This window comes from Linepithema humile, chromosome 1 (genome assembly GCF_040581485.1).
Source record: "Linepithema humile isolate Giens D197 chromosome 1, Lhum_UNIL_v1.0, whole genome shotgun sequence".
NCBI lineage: Eukaryota > Metazoa > Arthropoda > Insecta > Hymenoptera > Formicidae > Linepithema > Linepithema humile.
Window position 1 is genome coordinate 32498954 of NC_090128.1, and position 24822 is coordinate 32523775.

Below are 24822 nucleotides of genomic sequence, written 5' to 3' on the forward strand. Positions count from 1 at the left end.
AAATTCATTAAAGAATCCATGAATATCTAAAACCCGTACTTAGGCCATGTTAGGCATACGACCGTATAAGAAATCTACCGCACGCTGCGCTTTTAAAAATAACAAATTTATGTAGCAAATTTCTTACCTCTTGATGCACGAAATGCATTTCGTGTCGCAACAGATCCATGGACAAATTATTTATAGCCTATTATTATCACCTTGTTGCATTGAGTGATTAGCAATCCGAACGTTCGCGCTGTGCGGTCCGAAGCAAGGTGCGCATGATGATTCACTGCCGATGTCTGATATCCAATAAAAGAATGCATTCTCTAGAAACTTTGTCTAACGCCATATTTGTCCCAAGAAAATACATTCTTTTATTGGCTAATGTACACAATACGTCATTTGAAGCAGTACGTTACTTACCAGATGCAAGCCGCGAATATTTGTATTATTTAAAATTGGCAATTGTGGAAAATGACGAAGGAAAATGAATATAGCACGGTTTGAAATAGAAAATACATCAATAATTACTTATATATTTCTTTGTAATAGGCGTTCAATATATAAGACATGTTACAATTGATATTTAACAGTGTCGGATAGGAAAGTTTCAGGGGCAGTGTTTCATCGATTTCATTTTGTGTACACTATACATTACTTTATCAAAGTAGAAAACAATGTACAATGTTTTATAAGTGCACGTTTCTCAGCAAACTCGTCGATTCAATAAAATAAAGGACTATCAATAACGCTTAATAATAATTAGCGTTTAGTAAGTTGAAATCTCCTTCGCATCATGTAAATGTTTCTTTTTTGTTTTCTTTTAAAACGAGGCATGACAATACATTATGCTTCAGAATATAAAATAAAATCAATAAATCGTGAATAAATGTAATTATCAAACTAAAAGAGATTAAAACTTATCTACAAAGATCCCACATCGCATCAAGGATATAATCAGTATTATCGCCAATACAACATATTTAAAATTAAAATTCGTTGATTGAAATTTTTATCTTTTGTATTATTAGAAAAAAAGTTAATGCAAAAAGTGCGATTAGTAAGGAGAACACGAAACCTCCCTCTCAGTCTGTTGCACTTCGGATTCGCTGGGATTTGCTTTTATGCAATATCGTAAGATTATCAGCGCAAGATGTTGAGAGAAAATACAATTTTCAGATAGTGCAAGCTATTATTCCCATGAGAATTCTACTGAGATCAAAATTATAAGATATTCAGTATAATCGGTATTCCCACGTAGCAAGAAAACAAGCTGTGAAATATGTCAATGTCGCACTATCAGCAAAGTTATCGTAACTGGAAGTATGTTATATATAGTATTTATTATACATTTATAGTAGTAAAAATAATTATGAGAATAATGAATATATATATATTCATCAATATATATATATATATTCATCATATATTCATTATATATATATATATATATATTCATCATATATTCATTATTCTCATAATTATTTTTACTACTATAAATGTAAAAAAAAACTTTTTTTTATAGAAAAACATAAAAGCAGTTTCCATTTATTGTGATTTACTTAAAAAACAATAAACTTTTAAAATTTTTTCCAAAAAAACAAGTTTTTTTTGTTAATATTAGTCTTACTGACAGTGCGATGTAAAAACGATATACGCAGCAATATATTCATAAGAATTCCTAAAGTATCATTTCCTAAAGTAGAAACACATTTTGTAGCAATCGTCCGTCGCTAGACTATCCATGCAATTATCCTGTCTAAAAAAAAAAGATTGCAAATAAATGCAACAATAAAGTAACTATGTCGGTATTGTAGTCAAACGTTTCCGAGTATTCGAGGATCTTTTCGAAAATTCGGTTATGCCATTCTTCGATAAAGCGAAGAGAGAGGAAACTTAACGATTAAGCAACATTGATAAAAAATATATTTTCAACGCGTTCTCCCTGTCATGGCCATCCGACAGACATTCCTTCATTAAATTTGCCACTTAATCTCCTTATTCTTGTTCGTAAAATATATAATTCTACTTAAGTAGCTATGTTTTTTGTTGCTCAAAGCATCTCTATATCGCACCACAGGCTGCACTTCCGTCCGCGAAACACTCACGAAACGCTCGAAACACCTCAAATACTGCAGATGGCTTAAGTCGCGTGTCTTTAATAATTAAAAATATATAAAGTAACAGTTTTAAGGCTGCCATAGTTCACAATTTGTGATGTTTGATCATTATCGTTCCTATTTCTTAGTAAACACTATAATCTTTTTAAAAATCTACGATTATACTGACATGCACCAGGCTGGTCATTAAATTAACAAACATTAAACTCGACCGTATAAAATGATAAATCAATCCTTGTGGTAAAAATCTGTTAAGCTCATTATAAAACAATGTTTTAATGCGGTACTTTTGCTTGAAGTTCCTTATTTCAATTTATGAATTAATAATTAATAATTAAAATCTTAAAAATTTTGTATAAAGAAAATCGCAATTAAAATTTATATCTTTATGTAATAAATAAAGTACTTTGTAGGCCTATTTTTTCGTTAAAAATCATTGATTCTCTGCCAATTCCAAAAGTTATTCGTGCGAAATACTTTCAGATAGAATCGAATGATAAATGTCGATAAAATGCGTAAGGATCATGTTAAAAATTAATCACTTGTCGCTCGTGTGATTAATGCTAAAAAATGTTGCATATAGAAATCTAGATTTCTTAAAAAATCTACGATATATAAATCCTAGCTATATCGCCGCTGTGTACACGTTTATCTAATAAGTAAAAGTAACTAATTATTAACGGCTCCGTATATACAGAGCTCGTAATCGATGCATGGACAGCATGGAGAAACGATATGGAAACAGGCCTACGAACCGACCTCTTCTGGTCTAGCCAACGGCGCCTTGGATCTTTCTGTAGTAGTGGTCACTGTAGTCGTGGTGACTTCCAAGTTAGCCAAATCCGCGGCACTAATCTGTAATATTTAAAAATTTGTTTATCGAGAAATTGTTGCATTTGCATTTTAAACAGTCGTTGCAACAGTAGTTGCGTCTAAAAAACAGTTAGTAATTAAAAGCCTTATATCTATTTCAGTATAGTTAATCAATCCGTTAATGAATATCGCATGAGAGAAGCAGCGGGAAACGAATAAATAAAATTAAACAAATTAAAAGCTGATGCACTTAGTAGCGGGAGATCCATTTGTTAATAGCACACGACAGGGTACTAACGGTAGGGTCAATACGGGATTAGTATCGAGGTAACGACCGACACCAATTAATTATAATATGATTCAGTGCCGTTGCTGACCTCGACGTTCGGGGGAAGAGTGATTGTAGCGTGTGTCGTTGTTGTCTCGATACCGCTGAGTATCTCTCGCTCTACCGTAGTGCCTGCGCAATAAAACAAAAATGCCACAACCAAAACAATAAAAAAAAAAAAAAACAATACAAATAACATAAAAGTAGAACAAAACATGTCGAAACATTAAAAAAGACGAAAATAAAAATAGATATACAATTTAAGATAATGCGAAAATCATAATTCATCAAGTCTGTCAGTTAACGAGCTTAAAAAATTAGTAAAATTTGGCAACCAATATTCGATTAATCACGCTTTAAACACTTTAAATTATAAATACATCTAAAAATTCTTAATCTCTTTAGAAATTGTCAAGCTGACGTTCTAGTAATCAAAATAATTTAATTTTAATAACTTTAGACCTCGTTAGATCATTTTAATCTAGATCGATTGCAAGTTCACTCACTGTTTACGTGCTGCGTTTCGTTCGCTTGATTCGTTTCGACTTCACCGTTTGCAGTCGTGCTATTCGTAGTTTGTGTAACCACAGTGGTCGTTTTCACCACCAACGATTGATTTTGCGTGGATATCTCGGAAGTTCGTGAAGTCACCTCCATTTTCAATCCTGCCAAACGATTGTGGAGATCTTCGGAAGACGTCGCGTTTCTAAAAAGTGAACTGTTACTGCCAAAAAAAATGGCAAGTCGAGTACGCATTAGTCAACGCGCCCGGCGAAATAAATTACAAAGCCATGCAATATATTTAATTATATAAATCAAACTATAGACATGTTATAATGATACAACGAAAAATTACGGTCTATTATTAAACTAACAATTGAAAGAAAATAAAATGTATCGCATATGAGCAAATTTTAAGCGTAATTAAATAAAACATTAAATGATATGAACTGAACTTACAGCAAATGATCTTTAACACTGTCGATCGTAATGTCGCCGATAGAACTTAAATCCTGACGATCATCTTCCCCGTTTACGTCTATACTACTCGTAGCCGGTTGCAGCGACGGCTCCTTTGGAGACTCTTCTTCGCCAGCTAAAAGACATGCGTTCAACAATCGACACTAAACGACACTACGAACAACAACGTCTCTAATATCTCTCATTTATTGACACGTGATACACAAATAGCGGTAATGGATGAGTTTTCATTAGGATCACAACATGTGGCCAAGCACAAGTATATGCAAGTGATAATATATCAAGCGGTTAACACATATGTAGCAATCGCGCTAACACAGAAGCCGGTGATGTATATTCTATTGTAAAAAAAATGTATTTGTCTCTTTGGATTATATGTGTAAAAAGTTACATAAGTACATAAAGTCAGCATACTCACTGGCATTTACTACACCGTTTTCCGTGATAATTCTGTTTGCCGCTGTCGGTGTCTGACTTCCCTGTGTCTCTCCTTCGGTTTCGGGCGCGCCTTCCACAATACCTTGCTCCTGCGCGACCTCGTTAGAATTTTCCGTGTATGTTCTGGCGTGCGGCGGTAAATTGAGCGCGCAATGCGCCTTCGTCATTTTCGCGGCTGATAGAGAAATTCGTTGGAGTTCCGAACTCGAGTGAAGATATAGCGCTTCTCCGGCTTTCGTAAACGTTAAGGAAGAAATACCGCTGAAGAAAAAAAGGGAAATGTCAGCTTAAAGGTCATAATTTACAGATCAAATGCAAGATATAAAAAAATACTGACTTAATGTCCTCCCTTTTGATTGCAGCAGCGTTCAACTGTCTCCTCAGTTCCGGTATACTCAGCACTAAACAATCACCAAGATTCGTCAGACAGAGCAAGCAAGTTTCTTCGTGAACACCCGCCGGCTCGATCGAACACGAGAACTTGGCGAAGCCCGTTTTGCGCACTCTGGATCCCTCGTGAGCGGTCAATTTGTATTTGCAGTACGGCTTCAGGGACGGAAGATTGAAAATTTTAAACTGTTCCTCGCTGGCGATTACAACTCTGTGCGGGGAAGTCATGTCAGGCCCGGGTGTCACGCCCTTCTCGGCTTCGTAGGGTTCTGGCAGTGGCACACTGGATCCGTCTAAAATTGTGATCGCGATCACAGGCGCTCGATGCTTCAGTTGTATCTCCTTGCCCAGTGTGCAGTTGACATCTTCTTCCGTTCTTCTTACGCCGGCCGGTACAGCCAGCGTGAAGACGTAAACTGTGCCGTTGTTGGTGCCCGCCCAAAGTGTAGGTGTTGTGTTTTGTACTGCAAACAAACATTTGAAGTCATTTTTTGCTGCGACGCTACTGACTTTATATTTATCACAAGATACTAACGGCTAATAATGTAACTTCTGGCGAAGTATAAGCATCGAACCATAGATCCTAAAGCGTCGTCCACAGGTCTCGCTTCGACCTGTCTTTCCACTGGTTTCAATTCCACCGGCGGTGATAAATCGCCACTCGGTGAAGAAGCAACACTGGGACTAAAAGATTAATAATTACATATCTTCCTCTATTTTAATTGAATTGTGAAACTTACTTCTCTTTCTTCTTTTCAGGTGCGGTATTTCGCGTAGGACTACTGGCGTTTGTTCGACGTTGCGAGCGTCCCTTTCTCAATCTCCTAAAAGATTCCCTAAGAGATTTCTTGAACGACTTTCGCCGAGAGATGGGCGTGTCGCCGGAACCGGAAAGATCTGTAAAATATTAGAATATTTTTATACATGATATACTAATTGAAATAATCCACTACACAACTTAAAATAAAAATGGAATAGAAAATTTATATCAATACATAAAATTACATTTCCTATGTTCGAAACTATTCCATATTAATCCAATATTTCACGTACCGTTTGGATTGAGCGTACATTTGACGCTAACGGCCTTCGCTCTAGTGTAATCGAAGACCGCGAGTCCATGCGCTGTGCCGGCGGCGAGCAGTCCCCATTCGCTGTGCAACGCTAACGCCGTGGCAGCGGCCGGTGGATACAGCTGAAGGAGGCTCTGCGGTTGAAATCCGGCCGCGAACGATATACTCGTCGTTCTTGGCGGCAGATGATCGTGGCCCTTCCACACAAATCCATCGCGATCGTTGACGATGTTCATCGTAACGGCCTTTATTTCTTTATTAACCGGTTCCGAAGAGATGATGGCAGTGATAACGTGACCAGCTGTACCAGCGATCACTAGAGTGGACGACAACGGGCAAAGCAGAACCTTCTTCACGGCAAGTCGCGGATCGTCAGAGTACGGATCAAAGATTCCCACCTTCTTGAATGGCGGCCACTCGTCCTCATCGTCCTCGGGTGGCTGCTCGAGAACGTCCAGATGCTCGCCGGTGAACAGAATCGACGAATTATATTTGTACAAAGATGTAAGAGCAACGTCGGACGCGTTCCAGAATCTCACGGTGCCATCCTCGTGCCCGGTGAGCAGCAGTTCTCTGCTCTTGGGTTTGTCGGGGTTTGCCGGTTTCTGGCAAAGAATATTGCCACCGTCAATAGGCCACGGCTTGTCCGAATAAAGATGCTCCGTTTGGGCTTTGCCGGCTTCTACAATTGCCTCCCAAAGTTCTTCGGGAACACTGGGCACATGTTGAGAACATGTGACCTACGATATATAGAAAGAATTGTATTTATACCTTGTATCTATTATACACCTTAGTTGTTTTCTGATGCTTTTATATCAGAACACTCACCGCACTCGCATGAAGTGATACTAAATAGGGCAGAGGCATCATCTTCCAATCGGGATTGGTCAAATCGATAGCTACCACTTCTTCTTCGGCTAACACTATGAGTACTTCCGGGCCGATAGGGTTCTCATTGTTCTCCTCTTCCTCTTTAGGAAACACGGTGAAAAAGTCGATGACCTTAGAGGTGAAATCGAAGACTAAATGTTTATTCTTGGTCATGACGGTGATTGTGTGCCGGTCTCCGTAGCTGGCGCGTTGCATACCGCCGGAGAATAGAACAAGCTCGCCTTGTCTACGGAAAACGCAAAGTTTTGTTCAGTTAAGTGGAGCAAAACGATGAGAGAAATATCGTTCGACTTCTAAGTGACTTACTCTGCGGTGGGATACACGAGGATCTTGCTCACGGCCTTGCATGGGAACGGTCCGTAAAGCGTCGTCGGCTCCGGCACGGCGTCGCTGCCCGGGCTCCAAAATGAATAGGAACCATCGTTGTGTGACGAGACAAAGCGATTCTCGGAGATCCAGTGGACCGATTCCAGCTGTTGCGTGGAGACGAATGTCTGCGCACGCGAAAACAAACCCATCAGCTGCGCGTACACGTTCCACCAAAGACCACCAAAGACACAAACGACAATCAGAACGAGCGATACTATCTCACAATTAACTCTGCTGTTCCATTCGACTCCATTTTAATCCTCATCTTTATTTCTTAAAATTAATATTTTATTATTTTAGAAAAATGAAAATTATTTCATCACTTATTTCAAATGTATTTTTCTAAATAGAAGAACCTTCCAGGCTACAAAAAAAGTAAAACATTCAAACAGAGAGAAGAATATGCATTAAAAATATAGTTTGATAAAAAGTAATTAATACCATCTTTAGTTTTAATGTAATAATCTTCAAGTCTTTTATATGTGTCTTTTATATATGTCACTTTTATATATGTATTTAAAATTAAAAAAAAAAAACAGATTAAATTTTATCCAATTAAAATATATTAAAGCATATAGAGATACATTCGAATTAAATTGTGTATCGGAGGTAAACGGGCTAGCAGAGTTAAACAGCAGTGTATTGTTTTGAGAGAAGCATATAAAGCGTGAGTATTGCATTTGCCAAAGAGTAATCGTGTAGATGTATAAACAGATACGCTTACCTGTTGAGCTCCCGGAGTGGCTTTATTCCACAGCACCATCAAACCTCGATTATAACCGATCAAAATGTTATCCGGATGTCCTGGCTGTTCAGCGATGGCTTCAACGGCTCCTGGATTTTTCTTGTAATCTTCTGGAACGCTGTGCAACAAAAATAATTTCATAATTTTGGCGGAATGACTCTTTCTTTGTCTTAGGTAATTAAAGAAAATACTTTAATTCTACTAAAATAATTGTAATATTTTTTTATTAATATTATAATTTACTTAAAAATTTTAAAGCTATTTTCAACTTTTTAAATTTTGTATAGTGTGGTTTATCCTGTACAGAATTAAAACAATGTAGGTAATTTTTTATACAAAATTGATGATAGACAAAGCTTTTCACAATTTTTTTAACATTCAATTCAAAATATAGAAGATAATAAAAATTTGGGTCAAATTCGGAAACAACATATGATATCTAATCCAATCACTTACTTTTGCATCACCACATCCTGATAGATAATATTGTCCGGCATGACGAAAGTTTTCAGATTTAGCAAATAAATATTGCCGCCTTCCGTTCCCAGCAACAGATGTTCCCCGCTAGATTCGAGACACATCGCCGAGATCTTCTTCAATTTGCCCTCCAACGACAGCGACTTTGTTTCCACCACGGAACTTTCATTGATTTCCCATAAATGCAGCGAATTGTCGTCGCACAAGGACACCACGCGACCCTGTAATTTACGTTACGACGCGCCAAATTAGTCATAAAATTTCTCTCGGAATGAAGTAGCGTTATATCGCACATGTTGCATCCATTTCAATATATAAAATATTTTTAAAAATATTTTTTATATATAATTCTTGAGGATCTTTTTTCTGTTAGAAATGTCCCGAAACTTTTTTGCTCTTCCCGTATAAAATCTTATTCTTACTTAATATTTCTTCAACAAAAAGTTTTAATAACGGTTTTTATCTCGTTAAAAAATCAGCTCCTGATATAGAGGAAGTAATAAAACGTCTCGCAATAAAGATTAACGACGGCTGCTGGCCTTTCCTATTATCATTATTATACGAGCAAAATACTTGCGCAATTCTTTGACTTCTCACGAGTCAACTTTCGTATTCTTCTTATTCAATGGCCGTCATTCGCAATGCATCAAGTGAAAACTCACAGGGAACGCAAGGTCGAACGAATTCACTTGCACTCGGTGCCTAAGCTTGTCTATAATCGCCAAAAATTTAGTGGCTTGTGAAAAACGAATGTTCGATAGCAATAGCTATATTTAGAATATTGAATCATACGTGACTCACAGATTTATATTCCCTATTTTGATAAACAAATTTAACGCGAAATTTTTATACAAAGTAATTAATAAATCCAAAGAAATAAATTTATATCTAAATTAATTATTGTGATAATTGTAATTAATTTGTGTATATTTAAATTAATTATTAAATTTGAATATGTATTTCAATTTAATTTGAACAAATTTAATACAGATATATCTATATAATTAAAAAAAATTGTTTCTCAGTTTTTAATAACAGTTTTTAATAACAGTTTTTAATAACAGTTTTTAATAATAAATATTACTCTTTTCTAAACGCATTTATCAAAGATTATATTGCATGTTATTTGCTTTTATTGATATTACGATATTGCAATCTAACAGCTTTTTTTTCTGGAACGAGTAAATATTCCTGAGATTGAGATTATTTATCGTATTACAAACAGTTATTTTTCCCGTTTGACGTAAAGTTTCTGATTATTACATACGGAAAAGCTCAATTTATTTTAAAATTTTAATTTTAAAAAATTTTCCAAAGCAAAGAAAAAGTTAAACCTGAAATTTGACAAAAACTAATGTTAAATCTCTATCATAGGCCAGCTCCTATCTTATCAGTCCCGAGATTTGCTCGAAACTGCTTATCGTGATAACGAAACGTTCATGCTTACATCATTGTGCAATCGTATGGACAAAGATGCGATTCAATTAACGGGCCACACCTGATTCTAATACTGCGATTCCGATACTGCGAAAAATGATATATGCTTTCAATAAAAGTTATCAACAAGTCATTGATAAATTATTATTAACTTTCCGATAAATTGCCATTTAAACAAGTTTTTGAAACTTAGACTCTTGAGTACAACTTCTTAAACGCATAATCAATTTTTATTTAAAAAATCCCTCAAACATTGAAAAATATGCTTAATCAGAAATATATTAAAATAATTTTATTAATTAATGTTCTTGTTTTTTTACTGCAATCATATAATTTAATGCCGCAATGAGGGATCATAAATTTTAAAATACGTTAAATTAATTTACAACCTAAGATAATACATAAGTATGTATTTATAACGATATCTCAAATTGTAAATTATAACTAAGTCTTATAAGCTCTAAAATTATCTTTCTATAAATGCAAAATCATTCAAGATTAATTTATTAATACTGATACTTTATACGAAAAATATACCAATTTTTCCATTACACAAAAAATCTATACTTGTGCGTTTAACAGGTCTATCCAATATTTACCTCAGCATCGTTTACAAACTCGCTCGTAATGTTCACACGCTGGTAAACATCTGAATAATCGGAAGTGCGAAGAAAATTTTTCGCCTGTATTTTACGCCACGGTTTAATTGCATTCCGTGGCATTAATTGCGACGCACCGTTGTAATGTCGTTGCACCCGTGTATTGCTTATCCCGTACACGCGTGCGTGAGCACATTGTACAGTGTACAGGATTATGCAACCCGCCGGCAACCGTATAAGCGGAACACGGTATCGCGTTACTCGCCGCGATGCGTGTGATCTTAACTATCATAAAGTTAGCGCCTACGTTAGTTTCTACGTAAAGTGGAACACAGAGAACACATATAAAAAAAGAGGGCAGATACAAATGTAAAAATAAAAAAAGAAAACATGACACATAATTGCACTAATAATAATATAAAAAATGCATTAAATGGACAAATGATCTCCCTGATATTATAAACATTTTACATTTTAATATTTTTCCGAATTTGAATCACAAACTATTTTATTCATCGATATCAAGAATATATTTCCTTAAATTAGCTAAAATCTGTTGAATCAAAAAATAAATACGATCAATATGTACGAATGTTATATAACTTGAGTAGATCGATGTTGAATAAATTTTATATGTATTTGGTCACACTGCAAATTTATACTTCCAAATAGATTTGAAATTTAATTTTCCAGTATAGAATGCCAAAAGTGGCAATTTATTTTGCACCGTAATCACGTCTTTTGTGAAATTTTCGACAAAGGAAGAATGCAGACAATTCACTATATAATAGGCTTTTATTATTAATTACTAATGAAAGGAGCTAGTAAAGCAGTCATAATTAAGGCATTAATTATCTTACCTCGTTCGGCAGTGCGACGATCTTCGTGACGGCATTCTCACCGCTTTCGACAGAATGTTGCCCGTAAAATTCCACGCCTGGCCTTCCAAAACTGATGATTGAGTTAAGGAATACCAACAAAAGAAGATCGTATAATATACAATATTTGTATAAATATATAAAACACGCTGACACAGAAAATGTGACACGCGCCAAGCACGTGATAAAACGAGTTCGGACACCGAATTTGGAATCTGACCGACTTAATATGCTGACAGTGAAGATTACATTCGAGGAAGCGGTTGTTGAATATACGTAAGCATAAACTGCATAAGTCTGCAGTAAGGATTTTGCAGTAAGTTTCTAGATGGATCATGCGATAACTTATGCCATTGAGCTGGTCAATGATGCCATATGATGGAACACAGTTGCATAATCGCGCTACTTCAAATAATTATGAAAAAAATTAACTTGCGTTTGATTTACTAATTTTAAAAATCAACTGTAAGATTTAATCCAACATTGATTTAATTTGTTTTTTAAAAAATTTAGAAAAATTGATCTTAATTAAAAAAATTAATTTTTATGTGGATTATCCCTTTAATGTAAATTTAATTTTTGGAAAAATATTTATTCGAGCGGAATAAAAAAATTGTCATCCGTTTCGCATTGCGCATTTTATTTAGCACGAGGTGTCACCTACTTTTTAGTTTCGATCAATATTTTCTACGAAGGCAATAGCTTTCTTGAACAAGACTTGCTCGCTTTATTCAGAAATTTTGTGCCCATTTTTCCAATAATCTTTTAGAAAATTCTTCACGTAGTTAAGCGGTTAGGTAGAAGACTGCCTTGATAAAAGCGGAAAGATAAAGTATCGTCATTTTGAGCCGCCTCGAGTTATAGAAAATGTTCAAGAGGCTCGTGATTAAGGTTCAAATATAGCCGCACGCGTGCACTTGTACGTCGGATTAAAACGTGATATCGCGTACCGTACTCGCGGATTGCGCGTAGCCGGAGATTCTCCCGATGCGACGACGAGGTGTGTCGCGCAGATAATCAGTATACGTATACCTATTGCGAAATAATAACGATTATCTGGCGATTACGTAGTCCTTGAAAGCATCTGTCGACTGTGCGCGTACAGTTACGGCATTAAACCGGCATTAAATTGCCGACTCGCTGACGTGTTGATCGTTTCGTCACATCTAACAATCCGCTTAATACCATCAACGAAATAAAAAAACGCGTAATTTCCATGAAACACCATGATCGTCACCATGCCCTTTGCCCTATGTCCTTGATTTAATACAAGTCATTAGCATTTTAAAAAATTAAGTTAATATGCACATATAGTGTATACAATATTATTAAGAAAAAGGTCGTTAAAAGAAGCGATTAAGCGATAAAAGAATTCATAAAACTTCATGAATTGCTCACATACACTTTTAAAGAGGATAAAATTTTTTGAATTACAAGTTAAGCATGATGACAAAAATCAAAACCATTTAAATTTATATATAGCTCTAGATTATTTAAAAAAACGCGATACTTTTATAAACAAAAATCAAAAAGACAGTCTAAACTTGGTATTCAGTATGATTCATTTAACTTAACGATTGATAAGCCGTGACGATTCATATTTATCATTAAATATTCATTATTTCATATTTATATTCATATCACTTCAAAAAGATGATAAATTTTAACTATAATATGACTTGGGGCAGCTTGCAATTAATATTGCAAATGAGCTTTTTGTTGGATCGATAATTCACCACGTTACACGCGCATGAAGGACAGAAAACGAGAGCAACACGATATTACGCGAACAAAATTCACGCTGACTCTCTTTTTAGTGAATTTATTAACCGAAAACTCCAAATGTTCATCATTCAACTGTCAGCAATTTTAATCGTAAAACAATTATGAAAGATCTTGTTCCTGAAGTGAACAAGAAATAACATTGATCAGAGTGTCAATATACTTCTGAAATCGAACATTTCAATCGAACATAGCTACACTACGTAGGCACTTCTTTCACGAACAATCAATATCTCGATTGTACTCTGCATTATGCAAACGCAGTTGTTTTTAATTGAATAGTACAATGCGACAGCGATCTGACCTAGTTTTCCAAGAACTTGAGAAATATAAAGTTAGATAAAATTTTGTAAGTCACTGAAAAGTAAATTAAAGAGACCGCTGATGCGATTGAATCTTTCAATTAGAAATAACTGCACTCGCATAATGCAAAACTGTTATATATAAGCGCCGTGTGCCGTATGCTCTAAACATGATTTAACGTTCCTACAATAATCCTCTCTGCCTCCAATAATACTCTGGCCGCAGTAAGCAAGTTTATAAAATACATTGCAGCTGATTTATGGAGCCTTTGTTAAGCGATCGTTCGCGGGCGCAACGAAACAGATTTTCCTATTGCAGCAATAAGAACATAAAAATATCATTTACAACCGACTGATATCAATGGCAATAATACGCGCTTAAAGAAAAATTTTATCGGCAAAAGAAACAGACGATAAAACTGATAACAATTAAATTTTTATAACGAATAATACATACGTGTGTTATTTTAACAATGAATCAAAACTTCTCACACCTTTCCCTTCTTGAGGAATGAAGCTTTACGAGGATTAATAGATCGATACGGACGTCATCGAGCGGTTTCGCCTCGAGACCAGATTATAAATACCAAACGGAAAGAAAGCGAGATAGACGAAGGCAAGGAGCAAGAAAAGCAAAAGGATACACCTTGATGGCGCCGGATGCCGTGCCGATGATCATCAGCCGCAGACTCGGATCCCAGGCGAGAGCGGTCGGCTTGTTCGGGAAACCATGCTGCACCGTCTGCAACGAAATAAGAAAGTGAACCATTAGTGATGCTAAATTTCAATCAATTATCCGATGTACAGATTCTTCCGACTTTTTTCTTCGCGATTATCACTTTACGTATCAAATCTACGTAATTATGAAGTATTGTTATGAATGCCACGATCAAACGAAATGTATCATTACGAAGCTAATTGAGATAATTTGAAGAATAAGCGGCTGCTTTACGCATTAATCGTGTAAACGTTGATTTAAAGCCATTTCCATCTATTCAATACAATTATCCAATTAATGCTCATTATCCTATTAGTATGTTTCTTCGGAGTTTTTATTTTCTTTCAAAATCCCGTGACTATATTCTCCGTCTATTTTCTCTATTTACGTCTACTTTGACTATTTATTCCGTTCGAAATACAATTTAGAACGGTTACAGCGTCCTGGCACGGATATTAACGGTATTAATATTAGTTTGGGCAAAAGTAGCGACTAGTTAGTCAGCGCGCGGCTCTCTCGCGATGAGTCAGATTTTGACAGTGTCCGTTAATCGAGCGTGGTTTATCAAGCGCGTTCGTACCTACACGCGTACGTCAGCATATAAAGCGCACGCGATATATGCTCCCGACTGCGGTAAACGTGTCTTCAAAAAGCAGTCAGCGGTTAATAAAGTTCCGACTCGACGCGGTGCCAATGAAATATTGTTACGCGGTGCTGCTAAATGCTTTCGCGTGGATCACGCTCTTCCCGTTTATTTCCGTCTCTTCCCACGGCCGATTATAACTCGCGCAAGAATCACGAAGTACAAGCATCTTAGAGCTCTAAATTCTTAATACGTTTTCACTAAAACGTAGATGCACGAATATATGTATATGCAAAGTGTATCAGGACTTTCGCCACTTCAAACATAATTGCTTGAGATTCTGAACGTATTTTTTGTGTCATTTGAAATTGCTTATTTAATCTTGTGTGGCGCGGTACAGTTACATCTGGAAATTACATCTGGAATTCTTAACTAGCATTAATACGCAATAAATAAGCCACATAATCATGCGAAGAGTTTTTTTCTTCTTCTGGAAAAGAAGATTGCGCCTCAATTAAATATTAAGACACCAACAGTTATAAGCGTAGAAGGTAAAAAAAACTTGCCGCTAACTGATCGCATGGAATGCAGTTAATTAATGAAAATTTCTTATTGATACATGCAACCTTCATTTTCCAGTGTCTTAATTAAGTTATTTGCTAAGATACATAATGTGTGTGTATCGAAACGTTAAGAATGTAACAGATAATACTCCTTTATACAATTTCTTTTCTAAAAAATCTATTATAATTCTCAAAAATGTTACACAAAGAAAGCATTTCCAAAAAAAATTCGATAAAGTTTATTAAAATTAAAGGCAAATGATGCTATTGGCATTTTATCTTACTTGGCATTTTCAATATACATAATTTGTCTAAAACATTATATATATTTATATTTGGAAAGATGTGGTTGCAAATAAACCGAGATTATAATTTATAAATTAATAAAGAAAAATTTTATACAAATCTACATAAGGATTTCACGTAAGCAAGATTGCCGAGGAAAAATCGATCACAAATTTACTGAATATATGATGTCACAATCTGTAATCCGTGAACAAGTGGGAGAAATTCACAGAACAGGAAACATTTTTCTACCTGGGAGTTTCCAAGTTTCCAACGTTCCTTGGTAAATATTCGTTTTCTAAAGACGGTTTTCTCGAAGATCTTGTCTTCGACTTGCCGATCGACAATATTGCGATTAGAACAGCCTGCAGAGACCTTGGCTTCAGAACTATTTCCATAAGAAAAGGTGTCACTACCTGCAAGCATCGCCAACCAAGCACGATCTTTACGAGAAATACGTCCTAACAAGAATTAAGACGAAATCTTGGTGCTCGTATATATAACAAAGAAGCATTTTTCTTAGTTTCTTTCAAGTATCTACAGCCTCATAGACTCAAATTTAAAATCTCAAAGTTTAAAATCTTTATAAATTAATCTGCTATAAAAATTACAAAGAAAAAAAATAAAAGTTTTATTGTGAGAAAAATGTATTCAATATTTTCTGACACGTAAAGTATTCAGAGAAAATTAAAAGATTTGAGGAGAAATAATTCAAATTTTATTTTCATAACTTTAAATATATCAAATTATCCTTGCCTATATGAAGTTAGCCCCCCATTTTTCGATTTTGAATATTTTTTTAGTTGTTCCAGGTTGTTCTACGTTTGTTCTATATTGTTCCAAAGTTATGAACAAAAAAATCGAAAAACATGACGGGAAAAGCAAAAAAACGATTTATTTTTGTGGCCACCCATTTTTTTTTAAATTCAAATTTTTTTGCTGTTCTGGATTGTTCTAATTGTTCTAAACATTGTTCTAAAATATTAATCCCCCTAAAAAAGAATTTAAAAAGATATAGCAAAAAATAGCATTAAGCGTCCAAATAGTATTTTTACATTTATCGCTATTATTATATTATGTTTTGACACCAAATTACATATTTAAGCTAAAAACGAATAGAACAACCCAGAACAACTCTCAGTTTCACCAGAACAAACATATAAAAGGCACTTTACTCTTGAAGGTAGAGAATTATTTTGTCTTTTTCGACCGATAATGTTACATCAGCGACACTAAAACCTAGAACAATGAGAAATAGACACAGAACAATCCGGAATAACTCTCAGTTTTGTCAGAACAAACGTTTAAAGAGCACTTTACTCTTGAAGGTAGAGAATTATTTTGTCTTTTTTGACCGATAATGTTACATCAGCGACACTAAAACCTAGAACAATGAGAAATAGACACAGAACAATCCGGAACAACTCTCAGTTTTGTCAGAACAAACGTATAAGGAGCACTTTACTCTTATATTTAAAAAAATAAAAAAATTCAAAAAAAACACTAATCGACACTAATCGCTGATGTAACATTATCGGTCGAAAAAGACAAAATAATTCTCTATTTTCAAGAGTAAAGTGCTCTTTAAACGTTTGTTCTGACAAAACTGAGAGTTGTTCCGGATTGTTCTGTGTCTATTTCTCATTGTTCTAGGTTTTAGTGTCGCTGATGTAACATTATCGGTCGAAAAAGACAAAATAATTCTCTACCTTCAAGAGTAAAGTGCTCTTTAAACGTTTGTTCTGACAAAACTGAGAGTTGTTCCGGATTGTTCTGTGTCTATTTCTCATTGTTCCAGGTTTTAGTGTCGCTGGTGTAACATTCTCGGTCGAAAAAGACAAAATAATTCTCTACCTTCAAGAGTAAAGTGCTCTTTAAACGTTTGTTCTGACAAAACTGAGAGTTGTTCCGGATTGTTCTGTGTCTATTTCTCATTGTTCCAGGTTTTAGTGTCGCTGGTGTAACATTATCGGTCGAAAAAGACAAAATAATTCTCTACCTTCAAGAGTAAAGTGCTCTTTAAACGTTTGTTCTGACAAAACTGAGAGTTGTTCCGGATTGTTCTGTGTCTATTTCTCATTGTTCCAGGTTTTAGTGTCGCTGGTGTAACATTATCGGTCGAAAAAGACAAAATAATCCTCTACCTTCAAGAGTAAAGTGCTCTTTAAACGTTTGTTCTGACAAAACTGAGAGTTGTTCCGGATTGTTCTGTGTCTATTTCTCATTGTTCTAGGTTTTAGTGTCGCTGATGTAACATTATCGGTCGAAAAAGACAAAATAATTCTCTACCTTCAAGAGTAAAGTGCCTTTTATATGTTTGTTCTGGTGAAACTGAGAGTTGTTCTGGGTTGTTCTATTCGTTTTTAGCTTAAATATGTAATTTGGTGTCAAAACATAATATAATAATAGCGATAAATGTAAAAATACTATTTGGACGCTTAATGCTATTTTTTGCTATATCTTTTTAAATTCTTTTTTAGGGGGATTAATATTTTAGAACAATGTTTAGAACAATTAGAACAACCCAGAACAGCAAAAAAATTTGAATTTAAAAAAAAATGGGTGGCCACAAAAATAAATCGTTTTTTTGCTTTTCCCGTCATGTTTTTCGATTTTTTTGTTCATAACTTTGGAACAATATAGAACAAACGTAGAACAACCTAGAACAACTAAAAAAATATTCAAAATCGAAAAATGGGGGGCTAACTTCATATAGGCATTATCCTTGGCGTTTCGATACAAGAGTTAAACACCGCATGTCGACATACATACATACAACTCATAAGTGGAGACGTGGGAACAACTTTGTCTACCGGTCGCGAGATATTGACAAGCTATTTGCGAACTTGAATGTGAAATGGGAATACGATTCACGATCGTCACGTCCGCAACATGCAAAATACGCGAACTGTTGGCAAACGTTTCTTCTCGTTTGCAAAATGATATTTCTTCTTTTTAGCGGTACTCTTTCTACGATGTTTTCTCTTTCTCTTTCTCTCTTCTTTCTTTCTCTTTCTCTCTTCTTAAATAACGCGAGCGTACACCGATGAATGGACACTATTTGTGCCGCTGCTCTCGAGCGCTATTCCAATCATTTGCATGCTCAGAAAAAGAACATACAGACAAACATCCAAGGTAATTGAACTGTATTTGCTTCGCGACGTCATTGAACCGTCAAATGCCCATCGTTGTAGATTCGTAGTAATGCATTTATACATCAAACTTATTTTTAAAAAACTGATTTTACCTTTATTTATTATTTTTCGTCAACTTTTCCTCGGAATTATTTACTTTTAATTTAAAAAGTTACGCATTTAAATATTAAAACATTCCGTAAACTTATCGTATGATAAATACAATATCGGTTTAATGAAAGGAAAAGGACGACTCAGAAATCTTATCGTAGTTTGTTTGCCGTAATGCCGATAGAATCATCCGCTATCTCTCTTCGCGATATATCGAAGTTTCTTGTTCGGGCTTGAGAGCTATCGAGAAATTAAGCGTAGGCAAGATATGTCGAGTACTCAAAGAATCGTATCGTATTAACTTGTTGATTGGGGCACGGCGTGTTAATATTCGGACTATTTTTTTTCCTCACGGCAACAATAATATAGCAATTCATACATTTAATCGCATGCCTATCAAATTATTATTAATATTAACAAAATTTGTGCTATATTCCTTTTTCTTGCAGTAAATATCACTTAATATAGAATAAAACAGTCATAAAATAACCATAAAATAGTTATGCATAAAATAAAAAAACTTTTTGTGTTGGTTCTGTATGTTGCCATGACATAAGTCTAAATACAAAATGCTACTTTCTTAATACTATAACTCACAATTATTATCCAAAGAAAATCAATAATAATAACAGCAAATACTGACTCATTACGAGCTGTGTAAACTGTGTTTATCGACGAGTTCGCCGTCGCTCTGCTGCGACCTGAATTTTCACTTGCACATTTTCACTTTGTGTACTTTGTGCAACTTCTTTCGAGAATCCACAGTGCGGGGAATTAAATCGCTATAAGGTTTCGTGATAATACACTAACAATACACTACGGCGTCACCACGTCGCGCAGATGCGTCAAACATATACGCTGGAAATGCTACAAAGTATCAATACTTTTGTTTTACTTGTTTCAATATATTAGATGCGCTATTTATACTTCATAAGCACCGATGTATGCAGTGAATAATACATAAGTAAAGAGAAAAAAAGATTAAAAAAAAATTTTTTTAAAGATTTTGAAATTACATGCATATCACACAACAGCATAAAAAATAATTGCGTTATTTTTATTGCTGAAAAACTTAGCATACTCATTTAACGCTTCTAATAAAAAATTAAGTACCAATACCTTTTATGAATTCATAAATTAGTAAAGTTTAAGCACCTCGACTTTGAAACTTCTACAGCTTGCTTTAAATAATCTATAATTTGCGACAGAATTGTAAGTAGAATTCTATCGCAACTTCGCTATCGCAGATCATAGATTGTTTAATCAAAATTTTGATCCGATTAGAATATTACAATTCATTATTATTCATTCCGTAAATATTAAAAAAGTAGCCTTTTTCACTTTTTCTTCAATAATATATAACTTATCTTTACGAAGTGTTTATTAATTTTTTTAACTCAACAACGATCATGTAATGTTGTTTTCCACTAAAGGTGCAATATTGACTTGTTAGCTCTATGTAACTCGCTTGAAAAGCCGTTCCCAACGCTTGCGCGTCTGATAAGAGGATTCAACGTTTCCTGCAGATTACACGGACCCATTGGCAGGAAATTATCCGTCGCAGAAGTTTTTGTGTATCGTATATCTAGTGAAATACGTTGATCCTGCGGCATGTTCGATCGTGCGTCTAATAGAGCACGATAAAAAAAAAATGCACTGCCGTGTTCAACAAAGAGCACGATTGCGCAACATTTGAACGGTTATTGTCAGCCAAATGTTGTCTGCTTCATCGTTACCTAACGGTATCTGCTAATGGCCATTCTTTTGTCGCTTCTGAAATATGTTATCCACAGGCAACATGTTAAGTAGAAGCAAATTCCTCTTAAGAAAAATTAAATCAAATTTTTGACTAATTCTTTCGTTAAATATTTTAATAAAAAGCAAAATATTTAAATATTTAAATATTTTGCTTTTTATCAAAAGAATTTTAATGATGTTGACGATTTTATTTAGGTGAATTAAGAGATTGATACAATATAGTAGCTATGATTTTTGCGATTTTTAATTCTATATTTATAACTTTTGATTTAATTAAAACTGAAAAAAAAATCTTAATATTTTAATGGTAAAAGAGATTAGAATTATTTAAATAATGTTCCTACAAAAAAATTGCTTCTTACAGTTTGTTCTGTGCTGCGCAATTATACTAGTTTTATTTTTAACAGCAAAATATACACTACTTACTTTTAATTAACATAATATGTGAGGATAAAGACTGTCCTAGGTTTATTGTACTGTCAATGAAGGAAAGAAAAATGTTTTTTTTCCAGCTTTTTACATGAAATCGATTTAATCGAAGTTGAATGACGCGACACGTTACTGTTTCTCTTAATGGTAGTTGTAATTATAGAATGGAAATTTAAATAATTACCTTAGCTATTAATAACAAAAGTACGTACAAAGTACACAGATCAAGATATAAATTTTAGATCAAATGATAAATGTCTTATTCCTGCGACAAATAAAATGTCTTCTGCGTATAATTGTATAATTATTTTTTTCTTTTCAACAAAATGAAAAAAAATTTATGAAAATAGCTGCTTTATTTCTTAAAATAATTTAGTTATAAAACTTGGTTTTTTTGTAATACTTAAAAAATTAACTAAAATTTTATATTATAATTTTGATTAATATCTCTTCGATGTTTTACATTGCTTTCTTGGCTTGCGACAGAAATTCGTGGCATTTCATAAATAACCAAACACGTTCCAATACGTCAGATAATATTGCTGGCTTTGAAGCGTAGCCGCCTACTAAACACGCATCCGTTCACGATCAATGCACGAATATTTGCGGTTGAATCGAACAACGTTCGCGAATAAACAACGCAAATTAACGAACCAATGCAATGTCTGGTCGGATAAGCAAATACTTTTGCACATGATTAACCATTCGCAACATTATTGAGTGAAGTTTCGCAAATACATCGTTATTCGCCGATCAATGTTTCGTCAGAATAAACGCACGTTTATCTCGACAAGATAATCGGCGTCAGAAAGTGATACAAAATATATTTTCAGACTTTTATGAGACTTTCGACAAGTCTGCACATAGCGGAAGATGCGTTTTACAGTTAAGGATTTGTAGTTGAAATGTAAAATGCCTTTGCAGAATAATTCATCGTATACCGCAAAGTAGAATTATTTTGCACAATAAGAATAAGACGTTAATAATTCATTAAAAGTTTTCTATGTGTAGCAATATATTAAAAAAAAAAAAAAAACGTTTTTAAGACGAATTATATATATAAAAACTGAAAATTCAAACAAGAAAAATGCAATAATTGCTCGCATGCAATAATTATTAATTGCGTCAATTATATTAAGTACTACTTTTTATATTTTCTATTCCTTTTATGTAACTCTTATCTCTTCTATTTGACTGCCAAATTTCGGCCAAAACGACACTTTGTTGCTACGACAACGATGACGCTTATTCAAACAACGTAATAATGCAGACACGAAATAGTCCCATTACGCAGTACGATAATACAAAAACATTGTAGAATTGATACAAAATAGACTTGCAGCGTTATTTTCCATGAAATTCAGAGAATTTTTGTGAACGAAAATTAATTGAAAATAAACAATATTTCGCAAATCGAATTTCAGAGTCATAAATGAATAGAACGTTATTTTTTATCTTTTAATTTAAAGCATATTTTGTTTGATAAAATTTTAATTTTAAACTGAATTATTACAGATATCGCAATCTGTATGTATTATTGCAATCTAATAATAAAGCATGACAAATACAGATTTTCTGCAACTTTCTTGTTAAGCTAAAATTTGATAAGTTTTATCCTGTATATCACACTTTGTGCGCAATTCTCGAGTGTCATAAAGCATAAAGCTGATGATAAACTGATAAACAAACCGTTATGGCAAGCTGTGTATAACGGACTAGAAAATCTGCACTGAGGAACTCGCGCAAACACTGCAAGTAAAAACTGACTGAAGGATTGTAAATCAATCGCGGAAACTAGTTGCAAGTACGTTCGCACTTGAATGTCGAGTTCGTGCCGCATTATCGAAATTATTGCGCAGAAACGGAGAAATAAACCTCGTGTATACGAGCAATGAGCGGAGAACAGGCAGACGATAAAAAGATACCATTGGTACAGGCGGTAACTTGATATTCCCGGCGAAACGAATCGCTCGAACCTGTCTGCGCCGTGAGACTCACCGCTGTGTTCGCTGGTCAAAATTGCCAAAAATGCAAAATTTACGCTACACGAACACTTCTCACGATTGTTAAAATAAAACGAGTAATCTTATTCTTTGCACTCGCTACAACTTTTTGTATTTTTAAAGTTGCACCGATAAAACGCTGACTGTGCAGATGCATATATCTGATTGCCGGGTTTCTTTTACAATTTTAACAACTGTAGAAGTAATGTTGTAGTAAAAGTTTAGAGCTACAAATTTAAATGATTGACAAAAGTATGAAAAAATAGGAAATATTTTTAAAATGCTTAAAAAAAATTATTTGATCAAAATCGGAAAACAAAAATAAATCTGTATCATAGATAACGTTTTTTTCAGATAAGCACACGTGATTCTTGATAAGATTTTAAAACAACGTTCTCTTCGAAGGAGTCATTTGAAAAATTCTGCGAGTGATCATATGAGCGATTCATTCAAAAATGGCCAACTGTTGAATGGCCAGCTCGGAATCATTTTGATCAAACTGAACTGGCAACACAGCCTCGGACACTCATCCGCACCCATACGTGCGTTTCACGCCGGGTGTGGGCGAACGAATCTTTTTGCCGGGTGCGAGAATCTCTCTCTCTCTCTCTCTCTCTCTCTCTCTCTCTCTCTCTCTCTCTCTCTCTCTCTCTTCTTTACCTCTCACTCTCGCTTTCTTTCTTACCTTTCGAAAAGCGAAGAGGTCCTTCTGCAACCTCTGCCGCTCGGCCGTAGGCTGCTGGCCCTTCCCCCTAATGAACTTCAGCATCACGACTTGCCGTTAGCCCGGCTCGGCCGTTGTATACGCTCTCTTTCTTTCTCTCTCTCTCTCTCTTCTCTCTCGAGAATCCCTCCGCAAACACGTCACAGGGACAAGACCCACAACGCACGGTTGGTTAACTGTCGACCGCGTGTAATTAATGCATTCTTGAATGAACGTCGTTGAATGCCGGTGGCCGCGCGGTTACGCTGCCGCCGTTATTTATTCGATTGGTACGCTGTATTTCTTGGTAGCGCGCGCGCGCGCTTTCTCTCTTTCTCTTTTCGATACACCGCCCGCACACGTCAGTGGTCCCTTGTGTCTCCTTCACGTCGCGGCGAATCCTCCCGTATCACCTTTCCTATTCCACACTGCCGTCGCAGTCGCTCTCGCTCTTCCTTTCGCTCTTTCACCCACGGCGACTCGATACGCTCGAGAGATCGCGATGTGTCAGGCAGCCGCTTCACCGTATCACCGCTTACGAATACACTCCGCTCACCGGAGTATCTCGGTACGGGACGCTGGATCGCGCGTCAGTACGACGATCCGGGTACGATGGTGGCGCGAAATTCTTCGCAGCGCCGTGTGAGATGTGCGATGCACAATGAAACACAAAACCATCGAAAAACGCACGAGCACACGGAGACGCGCGATCACTCCACGTCGTTTGCCGTCGCGTCTCTCGACGTCGTGTCACGTCGGCTTTTCCTACCAGTTCGCCCGAAGTTCGAGCCGCGTACGTTCGGCTACACTCGGCCGCTGCTCGGCATCGCTCGAGTGCACAACACTCGGCGGGCGCGCCCGAACGAACAATGACCTCGAGCCGCTAGTCGCCACTACCAACCGTGGCTAACGAAATCGTACAATTAT

General features: G+C 35.4%; 1 protein-coding gene across 7 annotated transcripts; it reads right to left on the reverse strand.

Moving 5' to 3' along the window:
* Positions 1-501: 501 nt before the first annotated feature.
* l(2)gl (LLGL domain-containing protein l(2)gl) lies at positions 502-24683 on the reverse strand. 7 transcript variants are annotated; one of them, XM_067346991.1, is made up of 16 exons: positions 23878-24683; positions 14253-14350; positions 11507-11597; positions 8590-8831; positions 8113-8251; positions 7326-7513; positions 6957-7245; positions 6109-6868; positions 5796-5952; positions 5591-5739; positions 5003-5519; positions 4646-4926; positions 4207-4342; positions 3753-3952; positions 3296-3378; positions 502-2960 (listed from the first exon to the last, which is right to left on the reverse strand). In XM_067346991.1, the coding sequence occupies exons 1-16, from the start codon at positions 23959-23961 to the stop codon at positions 2853-2855; spliced, it is 3522 nt and encodes a 1173-aa protein (XP_067203092.1). In that variant the 5' UTR covers positions 23962-24683; the 3' UTR covers positions 502-2852. The 7 variants fall into 7 exon arrangements, with proteins under 7 accessions (XP_067203092.1, XP_012234916.1, XP_012234915.1 ...); XM_012379493.2 differs by having other exon boundaries at positions 3753-3970; XM_012379492.2 differs by having other exon boundaries at positions 7326-7540.
* Positions 24684-24822: the final 139 nt, after the last annotated feature.